The sequence below is a fragment of the Dipteris shenzhenensis genome, chromosome 3, assembly GCF_047967505.1.
Source record: "Dipteris shenzhenensis isolate YYH24624 ecotype China chromosome 3, Dip_SZ_1.0, whole genome shotgun sequence".
Classification (NCBI taxonomy): domain Eukaryota; kingdom Viridiplantae; phylum Streptophyta; class Polypodiopsida; order Gleicheniales; family Dipteridaceae; genus Dipteris; species Dipteris shenzhenensis.
In genome coordinates, this window is record NC_141598.1 from 31,892,099 (window position 1) to 31,910,030 (window position 17,932).

Consider the following 17,932-nt stretch of genomic DNA (forward strand, 5'->3'; position numbering starts at 1 on the left):
CGGCCCTGACCAGGTCGGCTTGTTTACAGACAAGTGATGTCTGTTACTCAGCCATGCATGACTGCTTTATAAAATAGTTAAGTAGACATTGATACAAAGGCAATTTTATGAAGAAGACTCTTCATGCCATCAGAAAGAAGTTTATAAAGGCTACTTGGTGTCGAGTTTCCTGTCAAGGCTCTCTCAAAATCAAAGTGGTTTTCCTGTTCTCTCCAAGTTTAAGTTGGTTTCTATGGCCTGTGAACTTTGCAGCTTTAAGATCCATATAGATACAATCACATCATCCTCCCAATTCTAGCCTGCCTTTAGAAGCTGTATGCTGTCTCTCAGTTGAGCATATATCTACATACTCCCAGTACACAGCATTGGCAAGCAATGAAACATGTCTTTCAATACTTAAAAGGCACTCAAACCTTGGGACTCCTTTATAGTGCAGGATGTTATGACACTAGAGTCACATAGTGGTAAATGTTTATGCTTGGCACTTCATATATCTCATGGTTCACCAAAACAACAGCCTACAGTTGGTACTTTCTAGCTTTGAAGCTGAGTATATGGCAGCTTTTACAGCTACCATGGAATGTATCAAGCTCTGGAAACTACTCGCAAATCCTGATGTTGGTCAAACATCTCCTACCATTATCTACACTGGCAGTCAGAGTGACTTGGCAATTGCACAAAATCGACCAAGCACATTGACATTCATTATCATTGTGTTGGAGAAATATTGTCAGCAAGAGATATTCACTTGTGTTACGTTCCAACACAAGACAATCTGGCAGACATGTTGACTAAAGCATTACCGCGATCTAAGTTTGAAGCTTTTCGACAAGCTTTACACTTGCTTCCCTTTGTCACTCAATACTGCCACTTCCGTAGGTTGCTATATCCTTTGTGGATGAATATGTGCAACCATGGTACTTATACCAGGTACATCTAAGAAATTTCCACTGTACTTACTTCAAGGGGCGTTTGTAGGACTTTACACCTTCCACATTAGTATGGACTTGTAGGCCAGTTAATACATAAATAGGACAGTTAGTATTGTTAGTCTACCTATGCCTACTATCCATGCGGCATAACTGAGCCAATGCTAGAATGTCTTGAAGACTGATCTGCTGATCTGAACTGTTGAAGGGAACTGAGCCCAGGGTATGCTCTGTGTCAGAGGTGAAAGCATCAGAGATGTATGCTGGAATGGAATCACCTGAAGAGTTGAATGCGCTGGGACATATATCTCTACATGCGGCAGAAGATGTGAGTGCCGTGGGAGGCCTCACGGACTTTTTTTTGTTAGAGAGAGATATGTAACCCATAGCATTCGAATTGTTCATGCCAAAATTTTCACACAAGATGAGAGGCATCTGCATGGGAAAATCTGAAATAGAAATATGTAAAACTCTAGGACAGAGTTACATCAGCTGCATCACCCCATTCTAGACTGCATAGTCAGGAGATATGGTCTTAAAGGACTGTCACCCCAAGTGAAGTAACTTCAAATGACCATTCAGTACATGATCTTTGCAACAAAGGATAAACAGCTGCTCGGAATCATGAACAAAGCAAAGCTTCCGGCTACTTTGAACGCTGCCTCATCTTTCTATGCTTACGCTTGAGCCTGCGCATCCTCTTTTTCTTCAACTTGGCTCTCATGATGACGAGAACGGAAGGACAAGCTTCTCAGCAGATCGAGAGAGAGAGAGGGGGGGGGGCGGGGAGGGTTTTTTTTCTGCGGGACCCAGGAGAAGGGGATTGGGGGGGGGGGGGGGACTTATAGAAAGACGGAGAGCCAAAAAGAAGACCAGGAAAAATGAGTTCTTAGCAAGCAATGTAATTACCATGATGTAGAAAGACTGTTTGTCATTGATAAACTGCAATTGACTTTTCAGTGGACCCACAACAAACAACGAATTAAAATGATAAGTTATACTCACCTTTTGAGATAGTATTACATAGGGCTCTGCAAGAAAGCTACAAGGATAAACCCACAAATAAGACTGCTTACGGGGACACCAAGTATACAACAATGCCCTATTTTCCCTGTTGCAGAAAAATTGCTCTTTGTGAAGTTTGGCTTGCTTAAGAGGCACACCAGAAATAGCTATTTTGTGTGGTGACCTCATCTTCAGACTAGAGATGAAGTTTTGGAGGTTCTGTTCAGCTTCAAATGTTGCCTCTCTCTTTCTAATGCTGTTAGGATTTCTACATTCAAGTTCCTTTGCACGTCCTGCTGGGCTGCTTATTAACAGTCTTTGCATCTTCTCATCCTTAGAGTCATACCTCTGTGTGACATGCAATGCCTTTTCTCAATCCCAGACTTAGACCTAAATATAAACAAAGGGGAGGTTTGTGAAAACTCCTTTTGAAAAGCAATGATGCTGTGCTGAACTAAACACGGAGCAATGCTCTTCTTTAACTTCTGATATTCATGTGAGAGTTGCTGGTCCATTTTGGTGACGATAAGTAGCTGGCCAGATGACATTCACAATCTCTACTCTGTGGCGAGAGACAATCACACTTGTCAATCCAATGGCAAAGAACAACAGAAATGAAATTGGAGGAGACGCGGCAAACGCTTAAACCTCGAGAAAGAGTTCAAGGCCAATAGCCCTCGGGTACTCACAAAGGCATTTGTAAACAAATATAATGGCATGCCTTCCTTAAGCCACAAAAAATACAATGATGTAATGTTAATAGATGCAAACATTAATTCCATGATGAGTGATCTTAGAGGATTCGAATTCGCTCCTGCGAGCTTCCCCTCCCCCCCCTCGCCGTTAGCTCTACCTCCCCCTAGCTCCTCCCCTCGTCGCGACCACCCCCACCCCTCCCCCTCCGCCCTCGACCCCCGTCCCCCCTCCCCCTCACCCGCCGCCCCCCTCGCTCCAACCCGCCCCCTCGCCTCCGCTCCAACCCACCCCCTCGCTCCAACCCGCCCCTCGCCTCCGCTCCAACCCGCCCCCTCGCTCCAACCCGCCCCCTCGCTCCAACCCACCCCCTCGCCTCCGCTCCAACCCGCCCCCTCCGCTCCAACCCGCCCTCGCCCTCGCCTCACCTCCGCTCCAACCCGCCCCCTCGCTGCTCCCTCGCCATCCGCCCCGCTCCAACCCGCCCCCTCGCTGCTCTCTCGCCCCGCCCCTCCGCTCCATCTCACCTCACCATCGCCGCCCCCCCCCTCGCCTCCACTCCCCCCCCCCCTCGCCCTCGTCTCAGCCGCCCTCACCCCCCCCCTCCGCTCTCTTCCACCCCGCCCCTCCGCCTCACCTCGCTTCACCCAACCCCCCCCCTCGCTTCACCTCACCCCCCCCCCCTCTCGCCGCTCCGCCTCACCCGCCGACCCCCCTCGCTTCACCCGACCCCCCGCCTCCATTCCGCTCTCCCCGCCCCCCGCTTCACCTCTCCGCCCCCGCCACTCCAACCCCGCCCCCCCCGCCCTTCCGTATTCCCCGCACCCCACAGCCTTCACCCCGCCCTCCGTTCCGACCCCCCCCGCCCCCTCACTTCGCCTCGCCCGCCTCACCCCCAGGCTCCACCTCCCGCTTCGTCCCCCTTCTTGGGTGGCAGCCTGTTTTTTCCTCATCGGAAGCTTGCAGTTAGTCTTGGCGGTATGGCGGCCCCCTGCCCGGATCCGGAGGCCCAGTCGGACCCTCCCTCTCCAGATGCCTACCGCATTATCCTGACAGAGCAACAATCATCTCGTGTTCAGGAGGTTGCCATTGACTTTGCTCGTACCTCTGTTTACGGTAGAGTCATTGGACACTCCCCCTCCAGGTCTACCATCAGGGACTGGCTCCAGTCCACTCTCCTGCTAGAGGATGGCCATATTGAGGAGGTGGCCCTTATGGGAAGGGGCATCTTCTGGCTCAAACTCTCCAATGAGAAAGCTGCGAGCAACCTAATTGCCGGTTCCCCCACATCGGTGGATGGGAAGATTATCATGATAGTCCCGTGGTACCGTGGATTCAGCGCAGCGGATTTCGATGTTCGGTTCCGTATACCTCGCCACCCAGTGACACCAGTTTTTCCAGGGCTTGCTACTGAGTTGCGGCCGATTGTCAGGGACTTGGGCTCCCATTTTGGCTGGGTTATGCACGACACCTTTGCCGACGCGGTGACCACGGCAGGAGCTCCCCGAGTCCGTGTGGCTGTGGCGGATCCTGCGACTCTCCCTGCAGTGATCGAGATTGTGACAGGTGCCGACAGCATCACCCAGAGCATGATAGTCACCGGACAGCCAGGTCAGTGCCTGCGGTGCCACGGCTTTGGGCACTTGGCGGCTGCTTGTCCACGCTTTGCCAGCTCGTCTCGACCCCCCCGCCCCCGCCCCCTCCGCCCCCACCCCCCCCCGGACAGCCACGTCAGGAGGAGCCGAGGCAGCCGGAGTCTGGTCCAGAGGTAGTGGGCGGTTGGACCGAGGTTCGAAGGAAAAGAGGAAAGAACAAGAAGATTTCGGATAAAGGCAAGGAGGCAGAGGTTACCCTTCCTGCAGCAGCACTCCAGAGACCTGACAGGCAGACGCCCCAGGGACCTGGGAGAGCTTCTTCTTCGACGGCAGCCCGCCCTCCACAGCCTCAGATCCCCCTCTCTCCCGCTCCCCCGCCTTCTCCCCAGTTTCCCCCCCCCTTCGCCCGACCCGCAGCTTCAGCCCCCGCCTCCTCTTCCTCAGTCTCCTCCTCCTCCCCCTCAGCCCCAGTTCCAGATGCATCCCCATCCCCCCCCCGTCCCCCTCGTCTCTCCTACAGAGTTAGCTACACCGTCGGCTTTCCAGCCGAGTGCAGCCCCCGCTCCACCTCCTCCACCTTCTCCGCCAGTCGCCTCCGTGGAGTCCGAGTCGCCTATCCCGCAGCCTCCTCCCCCTCCCCCCCGCTGGCAGGACACCCGGAGTCTATACCACCAGTGGAGCAGGCTTCCCCTCCCGCTAGCCCCTCAGTGGCAGACTCAGCTGGGTCTCAGCTCCAGGAGAGAGAGCTTCCTTGAGACTTTTACAGATCTGGCCCCTGGGACTACCTGGATGTGGCCGACCTTGGGACCTTCCCGGCTTGTCTCGACATCAGTATCTTCCTGCTCCGCAAAGGGGCGGATGGGAAGATTGCTGCCTTGGCTCCCAGGGATGGCCCTAGCTTCGCTTTCACGTTCCTCAGCGATGGCATCGAGACCTGGACAGACGACTCGGTTTGGGAGGCTCTCAGAGAGCAGACACACGCCCAGGTTTGCTCCTGGATAGGCCCGTCCGGTGGGCAGCTTCTCGAGACTCAGTGGTCCGAGGGCGATGTGCGCCTGCGGTGGCGTTGCGCCGCCAAACGCTTCCGACTGATTGTGATTCTCAGACCCCCCTGTCATGGCCTCTCCCCCAGGATGTCAAAACTTGGTCCCAACAGAAACTCCGAACCTTCTACGGGATGACCACTTCAGAGATCTCGAGCTGGCTCGAGAAAGCATTTGCTCATGGCACCAGAGGCCTCTCGCCATTGCTGAAGGTGTTGAAGAACGGGCAGGACGACCCCGTCTCCCCCTCCAAACCTTCTCATAAGCGGCAGCGCCTCCATTCCGATATGTCTGATTCTTCTTCGACTTCGACCGCGAGCAGACAGTTGTTCGCAGCCCCCCGTCCCTCTCCATGAGCCTACACCTCGTATCCTGGAATGTGAACGGGTTTCACTCTTCGGGCACCCGTGGTCCCAGGAAGCTCATTTTGCGACAGGAACTTCAGCCTGCAGTGATTGGTCGATTGGATGTACTTTTGCTCCAGGAGCACAAGCTTTCTGCGGCTCATTCCCGTAGCTGCGGGAAGGTTCTCCCTGGACGTTCCTACACTTATTGGGAGCCTTCGATCGGCGCACGGGGGAGGAGTGGGGGTGTCTGTACCTCCGTGTGCGAGCAGTTAGCCCAGGAAGTTTTCGGTCACGGCACGTTGATCCCAGGCCGAGCCCTTTGGGTAGGCCTAAATTTGGAGGGATCCAAAATAGGAATCCTCAACATTTATGCTCCCACAGACCTCCGATGCAGAGCCACCTTCTGGAGGACACTTACAGGGATTCTTCCAGACATGGATTCCTGGATTGTTGGAGGAGACTTCAACAACCTGGAGACCTTGGAGGACCAGCAGGGCAGAGGTCCGGAGTTCACAGGTATGGCTCAGGCAGAGCAGTCAGCTTGGGACTCTTTCATCTTCGCGACAGGAGGGAGGGACAGTTGGAGAGACCCGTCCTTCCGGCGTTGGCACGGGAGCCTGGACTTCTCTTGGGGCTTCCGCAGGGAAGGAGGCAGACTCCTGGAGAGGCTTGATAGATTTTATGTCAGTGATTGGGCCATCAGTAGAGGCGGCCAGGCGGGTATAGTTCCAGGGACGACACTCTCCGACCATGCGCCTGTGCTCCTATCATTAGATTCGGCAGCCCAGACTCTCCCCCCCCGATCATGCAGGATTCCCGACTCCATCTTCTCGAGGGTGGACGTGCGCAGCAGCATTTGCAGTCTTTGGGACAGAGACTGGGGGGAGGGCGTGGATCTGGTAGACTCGGTCGCGCAGGCTCTGCAGGAGTCCAACCAGATCTGCCAGCTCGCAGCCCTACAGGTTCGACAGGATTGGTGGGGCAGAGAGAGAGCTCTTCGGAGGGACCTCGCCTCCATTCAGCGACTCCAGCAGGCTTCCCCGGGCTCGGAGGAGCTTCGGATCCAGGCCCTTCGAGCCAGAGCCCTCCTGGAGGAGACCCTCCAGCGTCGCTCCGAGTTTTCCTATCACGCCTCTCTCTCCTTCTGGGCCCGGAAGGGTGACCGGATGTGCAGGGAGTTCTTCAGGACGCATGGCCAGAGAGCTGCAGGTGATCAGCTTCGGAGTCTCAGGACAGCGGATGGTCACATCGTTACGGATCCGGGGGAGGTCCTGGGGTTGGCCACTGACTTCTACAGGACCCTCTTCCAGCAGGAGCCGCTTGCCCCTCGTGCTAGTCGTGCCCGTGAGGAGGTGTGGAGGCACATTCCACCCCTGGTCCAGCCTAGCATGCAGGCGACGTTGTTGGCGCCGTTCACCTCGGATGAGATGTTGGAGGCCTTGATGGCTATCGACGGACAGAAATGCCCAGGTGAGGATGGGCTATCCCGAGCATTTTTCACCTCCTTCTGGGACCAGATCCATCAGCCCCTCCTTGCAGCTCTGCAGGGGATTTTCAGCAGCAGTCAGATGCCAGAGAGCCTTTCCTCAGGACTGATTTGCCTCATCCCGAAGGGAGGAGATAGACAGGAGATCCGCCAGTGGCGTCCGATCACTCTCCTTACCACTGCCTACAAAATCCTCGCCAAGATGATCAGTGCCAGAGTTCGGCCTCTACTCCCAGACCTCGTCCATGACACTCAGACAGGCTTTGTCCAGGATCGCAGTATCCTGGATAATGTCTTCACCTTTTCAGAGGCGGCGGAGTGGGCTCAGTACAACCGATCACACCTTGCCATTTTACTTCTCGACTTCGAGAAGGCCTACGATCGCGTGGACTGGTCCTTTTTGGAGGGGACTCTGGAGCGGCTAGGTTTCCCGGCAGGTTGGATTCAGGGTATCTCAGCTTTGTACAGGACAGCGTCTAGCAGAGTCATCATTGGAGGCAGGATGGGTGAGCGCTTTAGCTTGGAGAGATCAGTACGTCAGGGCTGCCCCCTGGCTCCTTACCTGTTTCTCTTCTTCGCCAAGGCCATGACTTACTACCTTCGGGCGAGGTCCACAGGGCTCAGGGGTGTTCGCCTTCCACTCCGGGAGGACACGGAGCTTTTGGACTCGGAGTACGCAGATGATACAGCCCTTTATGTCCAGGACAATGAGAGGATGCTAGAGAGGGTGCGGATGGCCCTGGAGGTTTTCTGCTCGGTCGCTGGTGCGAAAATCAACTGGAACAAATCAGTTGGTTTTCTCACAGACCCGGGGGCGTGTTCTCAGTGGGGGCGATTTCTGGGTTTCAAATGGATTCCACGTGGACAGACAGCTAGATACCTTGGCTTCCAGGTTGGCCTAGACATCACGCCAGCTCAGCAGTTTCTCCCGGTGCTAGACTCCATCCGACGGAAGCTGGCTTTCTGGAGCACTGCTAAGCTCTCCCTTGCAGGTCGTGCCTTGGTAGTTAACCAGGTCCTCCTAGCCACGGCTTGGTATATGGCTTCCTGCTGGTGCTTCTCGAGATCCAGCGTGGCACAACTCAGGAGGTTGGTTCGGAACTTCCTTTGGTCTGGGGAGGATGGGCATAGAGATACCAGAGCCAGGGTTGCTTGGCAGACAGTCATTCTTCCGCAGGCTGAGGGTGGCCTTGGGGTCATTGATCCAGAGCTTCAGAGTCAGGCCTTGTTAGGCAAGCTTATCATTCGCGGTTTGACCCCAGGGGGACAGACGTGGAAGATGTTACTTCAACAGGGAGTCGGCTCTTGTGTCCCGTGCCGAGGTGGAGAGTGGCTACCGTCCCTCAGGTGGATCTTCACCTCCGCCCCGCCCACTCAGCCCCGCTCCCCACTCGTTCGTAGCCTCCTCATGGTTTGGAGGCGGCTCCGCCTCAGTCTCATTCAGTCCCCTCCCAGCTATCAGGAGGAGATCGATCGCCAGCCGCTTATCTGGAACGGTCAGGTCAGAGATGCCGAGGGCCTTCAGTTGGGGGAGAGATCACATATCAGGTGGGACGGCTGGATGAGGGGGCCAGCCCGATCCCTTCGTGTTTGGAGGGATACGTACAGACATCTGGAGATGACTGATCTTGCAGACGCAGCTGGAGGTGCACGTGGAGCCCAGGCGAGACGCACGGAGATCGACGGTGCGATCCCAGCTGCTTGGTTGGTTCCACCTGAGCATCAGATCCTCATGCCTGGTGACACCCGCTGGCTGGGACAGTTCACCCCCCGTGGCATTCCACTGGTGATCGCAGGACGTATGGATGACTCCTCTATCTCCTTCTTCGCGGTTTCTGGGGATGGACGACTCAGGAGAGAGGGTGCGCTCATCGACCCCCTACTCCCGTGGCAGAGGGTTCGGGTCGTAGGCCTCTTGGGGAAGGTCTGGCGTACCGACCCTAGCATCGAGCAGGACCAGGTGCAGCTTTGGCGTCTTTGGCTCTGGGAGGGGCGGGCCTTGTCAGAGCTTGAGTGGGACCCAGGAGAGTGGTGGTGGCCAGAAAAAGAAAATAAAAACAAAAGTTTATCACTTTATGATCTAATGTTTAATTTCAAAAGTGTGGAAAAAATAAGCTTTTGAAATTCAAAATTTGAAAAGCTAGCACGACATTTTATTGCATTCTTGCATTCCTATCCTGTCCTGACAATCATGATACTCTTCCTTCTTACATTCCTTTCCCATCCCTTTCACTCATGACACTATTCTTCTCCTCCCCTCCCTTCGCTTGGGTTCACTTTGTAAGTTTCTCTCTTCTCCTGCCTCTCTTCCCTTTTCTAACCTCTCTCTCTCTCTCTCTTACTCTCACTCTCTTTCTCCCTCTCTCTCTCTTCCCTCTCTCCCTCTCTCTCTCTTCTCCTTCTTCGCCTACACTACGACTCTGGGAAGGCGAGTTCTCGGGAGGATGCAGAGCCGCCCCCCCACCCAGTGACCCAGCTGGTACGCACAGGGTATTTCCAGGTTCTTTTTGCAGGCATTCTGGAAGGCCTTGTGGGAGAGCTGGCGGCCGCGGAAGATCTCATACTTCCTGTGGCTTCTTGCCCACAAAGGTCTTCCAGTGGGGAGCTGGTTGAGGCAGATAGGCCAGGACGGTTGCTGCCAGATTTGCCATGCGGATGAGGAGACACCAAAACACTGCCTGTGGAGTTGCACTCGCGCCCAGGAAGTGTGGAGGTGGACTTTTGGGATTCTTACTCGTGCAGCACCAGAGCTAGGATTGATCACTTGGGGCGCGCTCTGTTGGTGCAGCACCGCACCTGGTCTTCATCACTTATTCGAGGCATGCCAGCAGGACCCCACTTTCCTTATTACACAGGGGTCGTGGGGACCGCTCGAGGGTATCCCACAGCACCTAGCAGAGGCTGATACAGGAGTCCGGGAGAGGCAGACAGTCTGGGAGATTATTAGCAGCATCACAGGGTGGCACATCTGGACCTCGCGCGCTGCGCGCAGATCCTAGGTGGCACCTCCTTATCGACTGCCCAGATCATGGCGGAGATTTGGAGTGAGATTATTCATACTCTCAGAGGCCAGTGGGACCAGATTCAGGGAGGCTCCCGGGCCGGTCAGGAGAAGCGGAGACGCTTCCTCCGGGCTTGGGACACACAGGGCCTCTTCTTCGCGCAGACTACGCAGGGCCTTCGGTGGCATTACTCACCACCCCGATGGCTGTTCATTCATACTCGTCTTATCCCTCCGTGAGAGGATGGTTTATTTTGCTACCTTTTAGGGCTGCGTCCGATTTGTGAACGCAGCCCGTCAGCTATAAGCTGACCTCTTGTATCTTGTTATCGAAGTAATATAGTTAGCACTGTTTTTTCGGCAAAAAAAAAAAATGATGAGTGATCTCAAAGTTTGGATAAGAGCTTAATGTGCATAAAGATCTACTCTCCTATTCATCTCCTTCACAAAAATGCATTCCTGCCAAAAGGCTTACAATGTGGCAGCACCTCCATATCCTCCCAAAGTTATTATCAGTATAAGTATTCAACAGCAAATAAAGATTCTGTTTACCGTACTAAAGAGAGTGTTAATACATCACAAACAAGGAAAGAAGAAGTGCATGATGTAATTGCACTAGAGACTGGTCTACTTCATTAAACTTTGTATTTAAGAACTGAAATGGTCCACATCATGAGCTAACCATTCCCAACTTAAATTGCCTTCATTTGCAGATGTTGTAAACCTGAATACTTTCGAATCTAAGCAAGTGAAGAGCCCTGATACCTAGTCGTCCGATAAATGCAGTGTCCACTAAAGAAGCAAGAGGATCAGCTGCGAGAGCAAGCAATGCTGGCAATGCAATGACAGCTATCTCCAATCCAAGCTCGTCTGCCCTGAAAACGTTGCTGGAAAAATCCATAAAACAGGTCCTCCTTCAGATAAGGCTTGAAAGTAACATTTTCGAAAAAGGAGAAAGTGCTAACAAATATCCTGAGTTCAAATAATCATGGTCTGGCCATTTAAAGTTGATTTTTAGGGCTTTCCAGTTACCTGGCACCCTCAAAAAAGTAGCCAAGTACACTCTTGCCACTCTGTCTCGTTTGAACTGTAGCAGTTGTGGCCCCATTATCCTTAGCCACTGGCATATTAGAACGTTTCTGCTGTTGTTCTTTAAACGATGATACTTCAGAAATTGACTGATCATGTATGCAAGCATACCATCGCAAAGTACTCCAGCTTCTTCTCCTCAAACAAAATTTCTTACCCTTGCACCGAGCATAAACTTGTAAAATTCCACCTTTCTTTGTAAAAGCTGCTGTTGGAAAGGAACTCAAAAAAAAGCTCTCTGCTTGTATCATGCGTAAAGCTTTAGAGAGGACATAAAATGCCCTCGTTCTATCGTAGCATTACTGAAGCCGAATGCCCCAAAGATTGATTTTTTGAGAAATAAACTCAGCTCTCAATATTCTGGCTATTGAGATGTTCCAACCAACAGTGGAGTTGATTGTGTTATAAGCGCCTGAACTGTTGACACAAGTAGCATTCACAGTGTCATGAAAGTTTGAAGAAAGAGAATACAAGGTACAGTCATCGCTGCACTAAGAGATCCGCTCTCAACTTTTACAAAAATAAAAACAACTGGCAAGGATGTACAAGTCCGTGCAGGCTAGTGAGCACACAACAAGAAGCCTTATAAAAATTTAAAATGTGAACTTTAAAGCCAGGAAACTACACAAGAACCATGCCACCACCTTAATCTGGACACTGCTTGGATATTCTAAAAATGCTTTTAAACCCATTTTAACTAACATCTAGAGCTGAGTTGGCTATAGGAGAAGGCTAGGGAAGCCGTGTGAACTTTGAAGAGAAGTCGCAGTTGGAAAACCTTATGAAGGCAGCAAATAATAGCAGAGAGGTTTACGAGTACATAAGCAGATTCCTAAGCAGCACTTGAGGACCCATGCCTGACTTGTCTCAAGAGAACAATTTGGATCATACGGTCTACATAAGATGCCCCAAGAAAAAACTCTAGATGCCATAAATTTGTTGACTTCAATGCTCACGAGCTTGTAGACTTAATGACTCTCCAAGTTGCGATATTGCATATTGATTACTGAAAATCTTAGTACATAGCAGAGATCAAACTTCAAGACAGAAATTTAGTACAAGTTTCTCATGATCCAAGTTTTTTTGTTACAAGTGGAGCTCTGATAATTTTCAAATACTTACCTATGATCTATACTACAGAAAGCCCAATTGCATGCATTGAACTAGATTGATTGCAGTGTCGCTGACCATACTGCACAGCTCCATTGGATCTCTCTCAGCAGTAAAAGCCTGCACCTTGTTTATGACTATTGGCATTTTACTTGCAATTCTATGTAAGTGGCAGGTCAGGTAATATATACAAGCACCCAATGTGCATGGGAGAATGCGTGAAGTCAGTAAATAGAATGCCTTTTCTGATCATGCATGCAAGAAACTTGGTTGGACAGCATCACTCACTGAATAATCGTGTTACTTAGATGTAGACCAAACGTATGCTTAGCCCAGACATTATTGTATCTGGGATCCGCCCTTACAGCTTAATATCCAGTGGCCGGCAATTAAATGTATGACCAGCCCAGATATACTAGTATAACTCCATCATGCTGCAAGAACTGCTGCTAGACAACAATTCAAGCCTAGATTACACATCTCTTATGCAAGATGGGTGCAGAGAATGCCCGAAACCCAGATTCTAAGGAAAATTCACCAGAGCTGATAGATCATGTATAGGTGAACAGCTGTAGCTTCCATAATTGATTGATGTCAAGACCTTGCCAATAGTAAGACTTTTGGCCACGGAGGTTGAGCGTAGTTCAACATTGGAGGTAGATAAATGGACGGCGTATACTCAGCAGACTAAGTTCTTAGCATGTTTAGATTCAGCTCTCCACTAAGTACTCATCTTCATCCATTGATGTAGCTAAAGCTGTGATTGACTTAGGCCGCTTCTAAAATTCTCTATGGATTCCAATGCCGTGACCTTCAGCTTCTCTCACAAAAGCAGGAGATTGTTATTGGAAGGTCTCCAAAAACCAGTTGAAGATTATTTCAGCAAGCATTCGCCAAAGGATGTACCAAGATCATTTTACTTCTATGCTCATTATTTTGTGAGCACACCTTACCATTTATCACCTAAAAGAGATGTAGCTGATAAAATTCTCGTGAAGCTTGGTTTCAACCGGAGAGGCAAGACATAGCAACATAGCTTGGAGAATTGCTGGGGAACTCCTTCAGTCCCCCCATTCACTTCTTCGAAGTACACTAAATGTGCATTAACTATAAAACTTTGCAGAAGTCCGCAATAAAAAACAGAGCCCACTTCCCAGAATTGCTAACCCCATCAGTGAATATAAGTACTTTACAAAGAGAGATCTGATGAGTTACGACCACATCAGAGTTTCAAAGAGCGATGAACCTTTAAGATGAATCCCTAAATCACATCGAGTGCAAGCTCTGTTTGGACAAGAACACGTTCACTGAATCCATTGCCCTCTCTACCTCCATAAAAACATATACCTACATAAGACTAGAATGTATCATATCTTCCTAATTAACATTCTTTATAGAACAAGCAAAAGAACCTCCATCGAAATTCCTATGTAAGGACTCTGATCGATTTGGGTGCTGACTGCATGCAATAATGCGGCATGACATGAACGATCTAGCATATACTGACATAGCATGACGCATGGCACCAACTTACAACACACAGTGGTTGCACAATTCAGCCATAGGTAACATTAACCTACACAACCACCTGTGATGGTTGCCATAAGTCCTGGCCATAAAGCCTCTTGCTGTCTCAACTCCACTAATGCAAGTTCTAGATCTAAGTAAACCGTTTGTCAGACGACTGGATGCAAGGAGATATACAGCAAACTCATATATGGCTTTGTAAGACTAGAATATATATCCAATCGTACAAATTCAGATTTTGGTTATTCTAAAGACCAAAATTCCACATTGAAAATCAAAGAGAAAATGATAATGAGCTAACAAAGTTTTTGAAAAACAAAAGGTACACATACCTAGCAAGCAAACCAATGCTTATGTCGTCATCAGTGCCCAAGCATAAGTAGTTATACTGGGTTTCTAAAGACCCGTGGTGTCTCTTGGGCAAACTCATCATCAAACCTTACATGAAATATACAGTCTTTAACCATATTCTACTTATCCAAAAGATTATAAGATTCATCAGAACATAGCACCATCAGAGCATAGCAGAGATATCCTCTGTCACTTCAATTGGCACCTAACGGACTAATGTGACAGAAATAGTTACAGTGATTTACTCTCACTTTATTGGCATCAATACTTGTATAGATCACGTTATTGGCACCCAATACTTTGTATAGTCTGACAGCTTGTACAGACTCACTCGAGCAGGCACATGCACGCATGAGCCTACATTCATGCAAAAGTCTTCATATGGGCAATTCTTAGACCATGAACGGGCTTGTTTGATAAAGTGACTTTGCATTTGGACTAAATATCTAGATTTGCCACCAACACCAACCTCACCCTGTCAAATCAAAACAAAAACAAAAAAACGCTTTTAGACCCTCTTCGGACAGTATCCAAATTCCCATGACTGATCCTTCCGTTTAATCCTACCCCCCACACACCCCTGTTGAAAAGAAACGACTGAGCTAAGATACCCTTGCAGGACTCTTCTGCTGTGACATCCAGTGACAGTGACAATACAAAAATCACCGCAATGTCCCCAAGCCACCAGGTGATAATACAAATTTCCCCCCACATGGAAAAGATCCTGAAGACACCAGGTGAATCTCTCCAGCAGAGTTAATCTTTTCCTGCATTGATGAAAGAAAATTCTCTAGAGAAATAAGACTCACAATCGAACAACACTGTTTCACTGACGAGCACTCCCAGCGCTATGCTCTATTCACAAATGAACAGCATATCCTCGAATGAAATGGCAAAGTCTCAGAAAGAGGACCTGACTATACCGTAAAAAACTGCAGTTGGGAGAGAGCGGGAAGTGAGAGAGTGGCCTGCCTATATCGTAGAAAACTTGAGATGGGAGCCTGCCAGTAATCTATAGTAAATTTCACAATTATATTCCAGTCCTTTAGTGCCAGTTGCAGTAGGAGGTCAAAGGAGACGTGCCATGAGAGAGAATTCTTCTCAAGCAATTCCAGCCTTCACCTAATTAAAATATGCATTTTCCTCACTGATGTTAGAAAGCGAATTGTTTGATTCGAAGCAGTGTTTAATTATGCTGTTTCAGGATAGTAAACTATTGCATACGCAAATACTAAGACAACCAATTCATCTGGTCCAAAATAAGCTAAAACACCTGCCAACGTCAGGAATCACCTGTCAAGCAATTTGAGGCTTAGCACCCAGGACACATTTGCTGCATTATTACCCAGGACACACGTTGACCGTTTGATTGGTGCAAATCATATGGCTCATCTTTCCTGATGATCTTTAACGCGCTTAAGGTATGAATTCGTTTCCTTCCAGGATGCTAAGAAGAAGGAATCAGAGCACCTTGTTAGAAGCCAACGGTTCGCGGAGATTTGAATTTGCAAGCGTAATGCCTGAGCATCGTGTGTGAACAGCGTTAGATTTGGAAAAGTCGTCAAATTTCATATGGAAATTCTCTGAAAGCAATATACAGAGGCGGTGCCTTCTGATCAGGTTCTAACTTCCGATTATGCAACAGTGAGGCAGCGCAATAGAATCGATCAGACAGTTCATTGTATCAAGTTTCTTCCAGTCTAATGGTAGAGACTCTTCAGTCTTTCGAAGACTTCGAATGGACTTTCTTGCTTCTCTCTCACCTCCCCAATTTTGCTAAGCGCCCTAATGTGTAAGCCTCCTCTAATCAAGCATCATCAAGCACAATGAGAGAGACAGTCTCCCCAATTTTGCTAAGCTCCCTAATGTGTAAGCCTCCTCTAATCGGGCATCATCAAGCACAATGAGAGAGACAGCCTCCCCAATTTTGCTAAGCTCCCTAATGTGTAAGCCTCTAATGGGGAATCATCAAGCACAACGAGAGAGACAGACAGACAGAGGGGGAAGGCAAGATTTGAAGGAGCAAAGCGGGGGGGGGGGGGATGAGCATTGTGGTACCTGGTAATGGGAAGGGGGAGAGATGAGGCGAGGATGGAGGAGGAGGAAGCGAGAATGGAGAGGCAGGGACGGGGATTTGAGCAGGAGGAGGAGATTTGAGGAGGAGATTGGTTGGTTGGTTGGTTGTAAAAAGAGAGGAGAGGAGAGGGTGAAGCAGGTGACGGCTCCATCTCTTCTTATTAGTACTTGCTTTCCTTAAAGCGAGCGACCAGGTCCCAGCCACTTCCACTTATTTTTATTTATATTTATATTAGCACACTGCCTTGAGGCAGCGCTCTACGTCTTCTATTTTGTTTCTCTCCTCTCTCCTCTCCTCTCTCCTCTCCCCTCCCCCCTCTCCTCTCTCCTCTCTCCTCTCCTCTCTCCCCCCGCTCTCTCTCTCTCTCTCTCTCTCTCTCTCACACACCCACGAAGTTTGCGAATCATTCGAACTTTCCTATACACGGCTTCCATCACATGTGTTGCCAATTAATCATTTATTCATCTTGACAATCGTTTTCCTTCGACATAACCAACTTGAAGGTAGTGCTCATGAGTACTTTTACTCACTTGTTTATTTATTTATTTACTTATTTATTTATTTACTTTCATATATATTTTTATTTATTTACATATATTTATATATTTTTTGAGGTTTTCATTTAACAACCTCGAAAATTGTCGCCCTTCAACTTTCCCCTCCCCCTTCCTTCCCCTTGCCTCTCTCTCCACTCACTCTCAACCTCTCTCCCCCACCCCTCACCCTTTTGTTGCGACCCAGCGCCTCCCCAAGCGGCTTCCCTTGTTTTCGAATCTTGCTCGGCGAGCACATGACGTGCTTAACAGTAGCGTTGCTTTCATTATTCTGATTTTTTGAACTTTTGTAGAGAAGGAGAGCACATGCTCATGGTCATTTTATACACACACACACACACATGGTAGAGAGAGAGAGAGAGAGAGAGCACACTCACACACAGGCACAATGAGAATAGAAATGAGTGAATGGACTAGATGAGCATCCAAAATTTTGAACAGGAGGACTCTATTTTCACGGAAGGCAACCTTAAGGGATGTTTTGGTTTTCTTTCAAAAGTGTTAATAGAGCACTGCTGCCTAGAAGGCAACACTAACAACCCCCTCCCCTTTTTCTTAACACCACCCTTTCTTTACCAGCTTCCTTTTGCCCATACCAGACACTTCACCATCCTCCTCCTTTTCTAGCACTAAATAATATGTGTGTATTTTGTACTCGCCACCATAGCCAAAAACCTTGGCTCTAATTTTGTTTCACCCTCCCTTTTTCTCTCAAACCACATCATATGTATTTCAATTTTTTAAACACACAACTTTCATGCATTCAAATGTTAAAACTCACACGGTAAGCTTTAGTCTATCACACGTCATAAAAATTTGTTGTTTCCTTGCACTATAAAACTTACCCTCCCACACACATACACACACACAATGAAAATCACACTTGCACTCTCTACACCCTCTCCCTCCCCCCCCCCCCCCCCCAACACACATACACAATGAAAATCATACCTTTATGCCTCCTTTTCAACTACCTTCCCACCAATGAAAATAATCACTTTAATTATCTTCTTAAGATGATAAAATGATGATGCAAATGACAACGATGCTCTTTATGGTGTTGCACTGACCATTACCCACCTTTCCTTATAACAAGTATAATTTGAACCTACATGGAATCACATT

General features: G+C 49.3%; 1 protein-coding gene across 1 annotated transcript in view; it reads right to left on the bottom strand.

Annotated features, from left to right (window-relative positions):
* LOC147903664 (protein DETOXIFICATION 42-like) overlaps positions 1–16,400 on the bottom strand; it is a 75,873-nt gene extending 59,473 nt beyond the window's left edge. The window contains exons 1-3 of the mRNA XM_087400498.1: positions 16,235–16,400; positions 11,132–11,605; positions 10,865–10,986 (exon numbers count right to left, since the gene is read on the bottom strand). Coding sequence (XP_087256624.1) covers positions 10,865–10,986; positions 11,132–11,439 — 430 coding nt within the window. The 5' untranslated portion in view covers positions 11,440–11,605; positions 16,235–16,400. The remainder of the gene's footprint in view (positions 1–10,864; positions 10,987–11,131; positions 11,606–16,234) is intronic.
* Between the last annotated feature and the right edge of the window lie 1,532 nt (positions 16,401–17,932).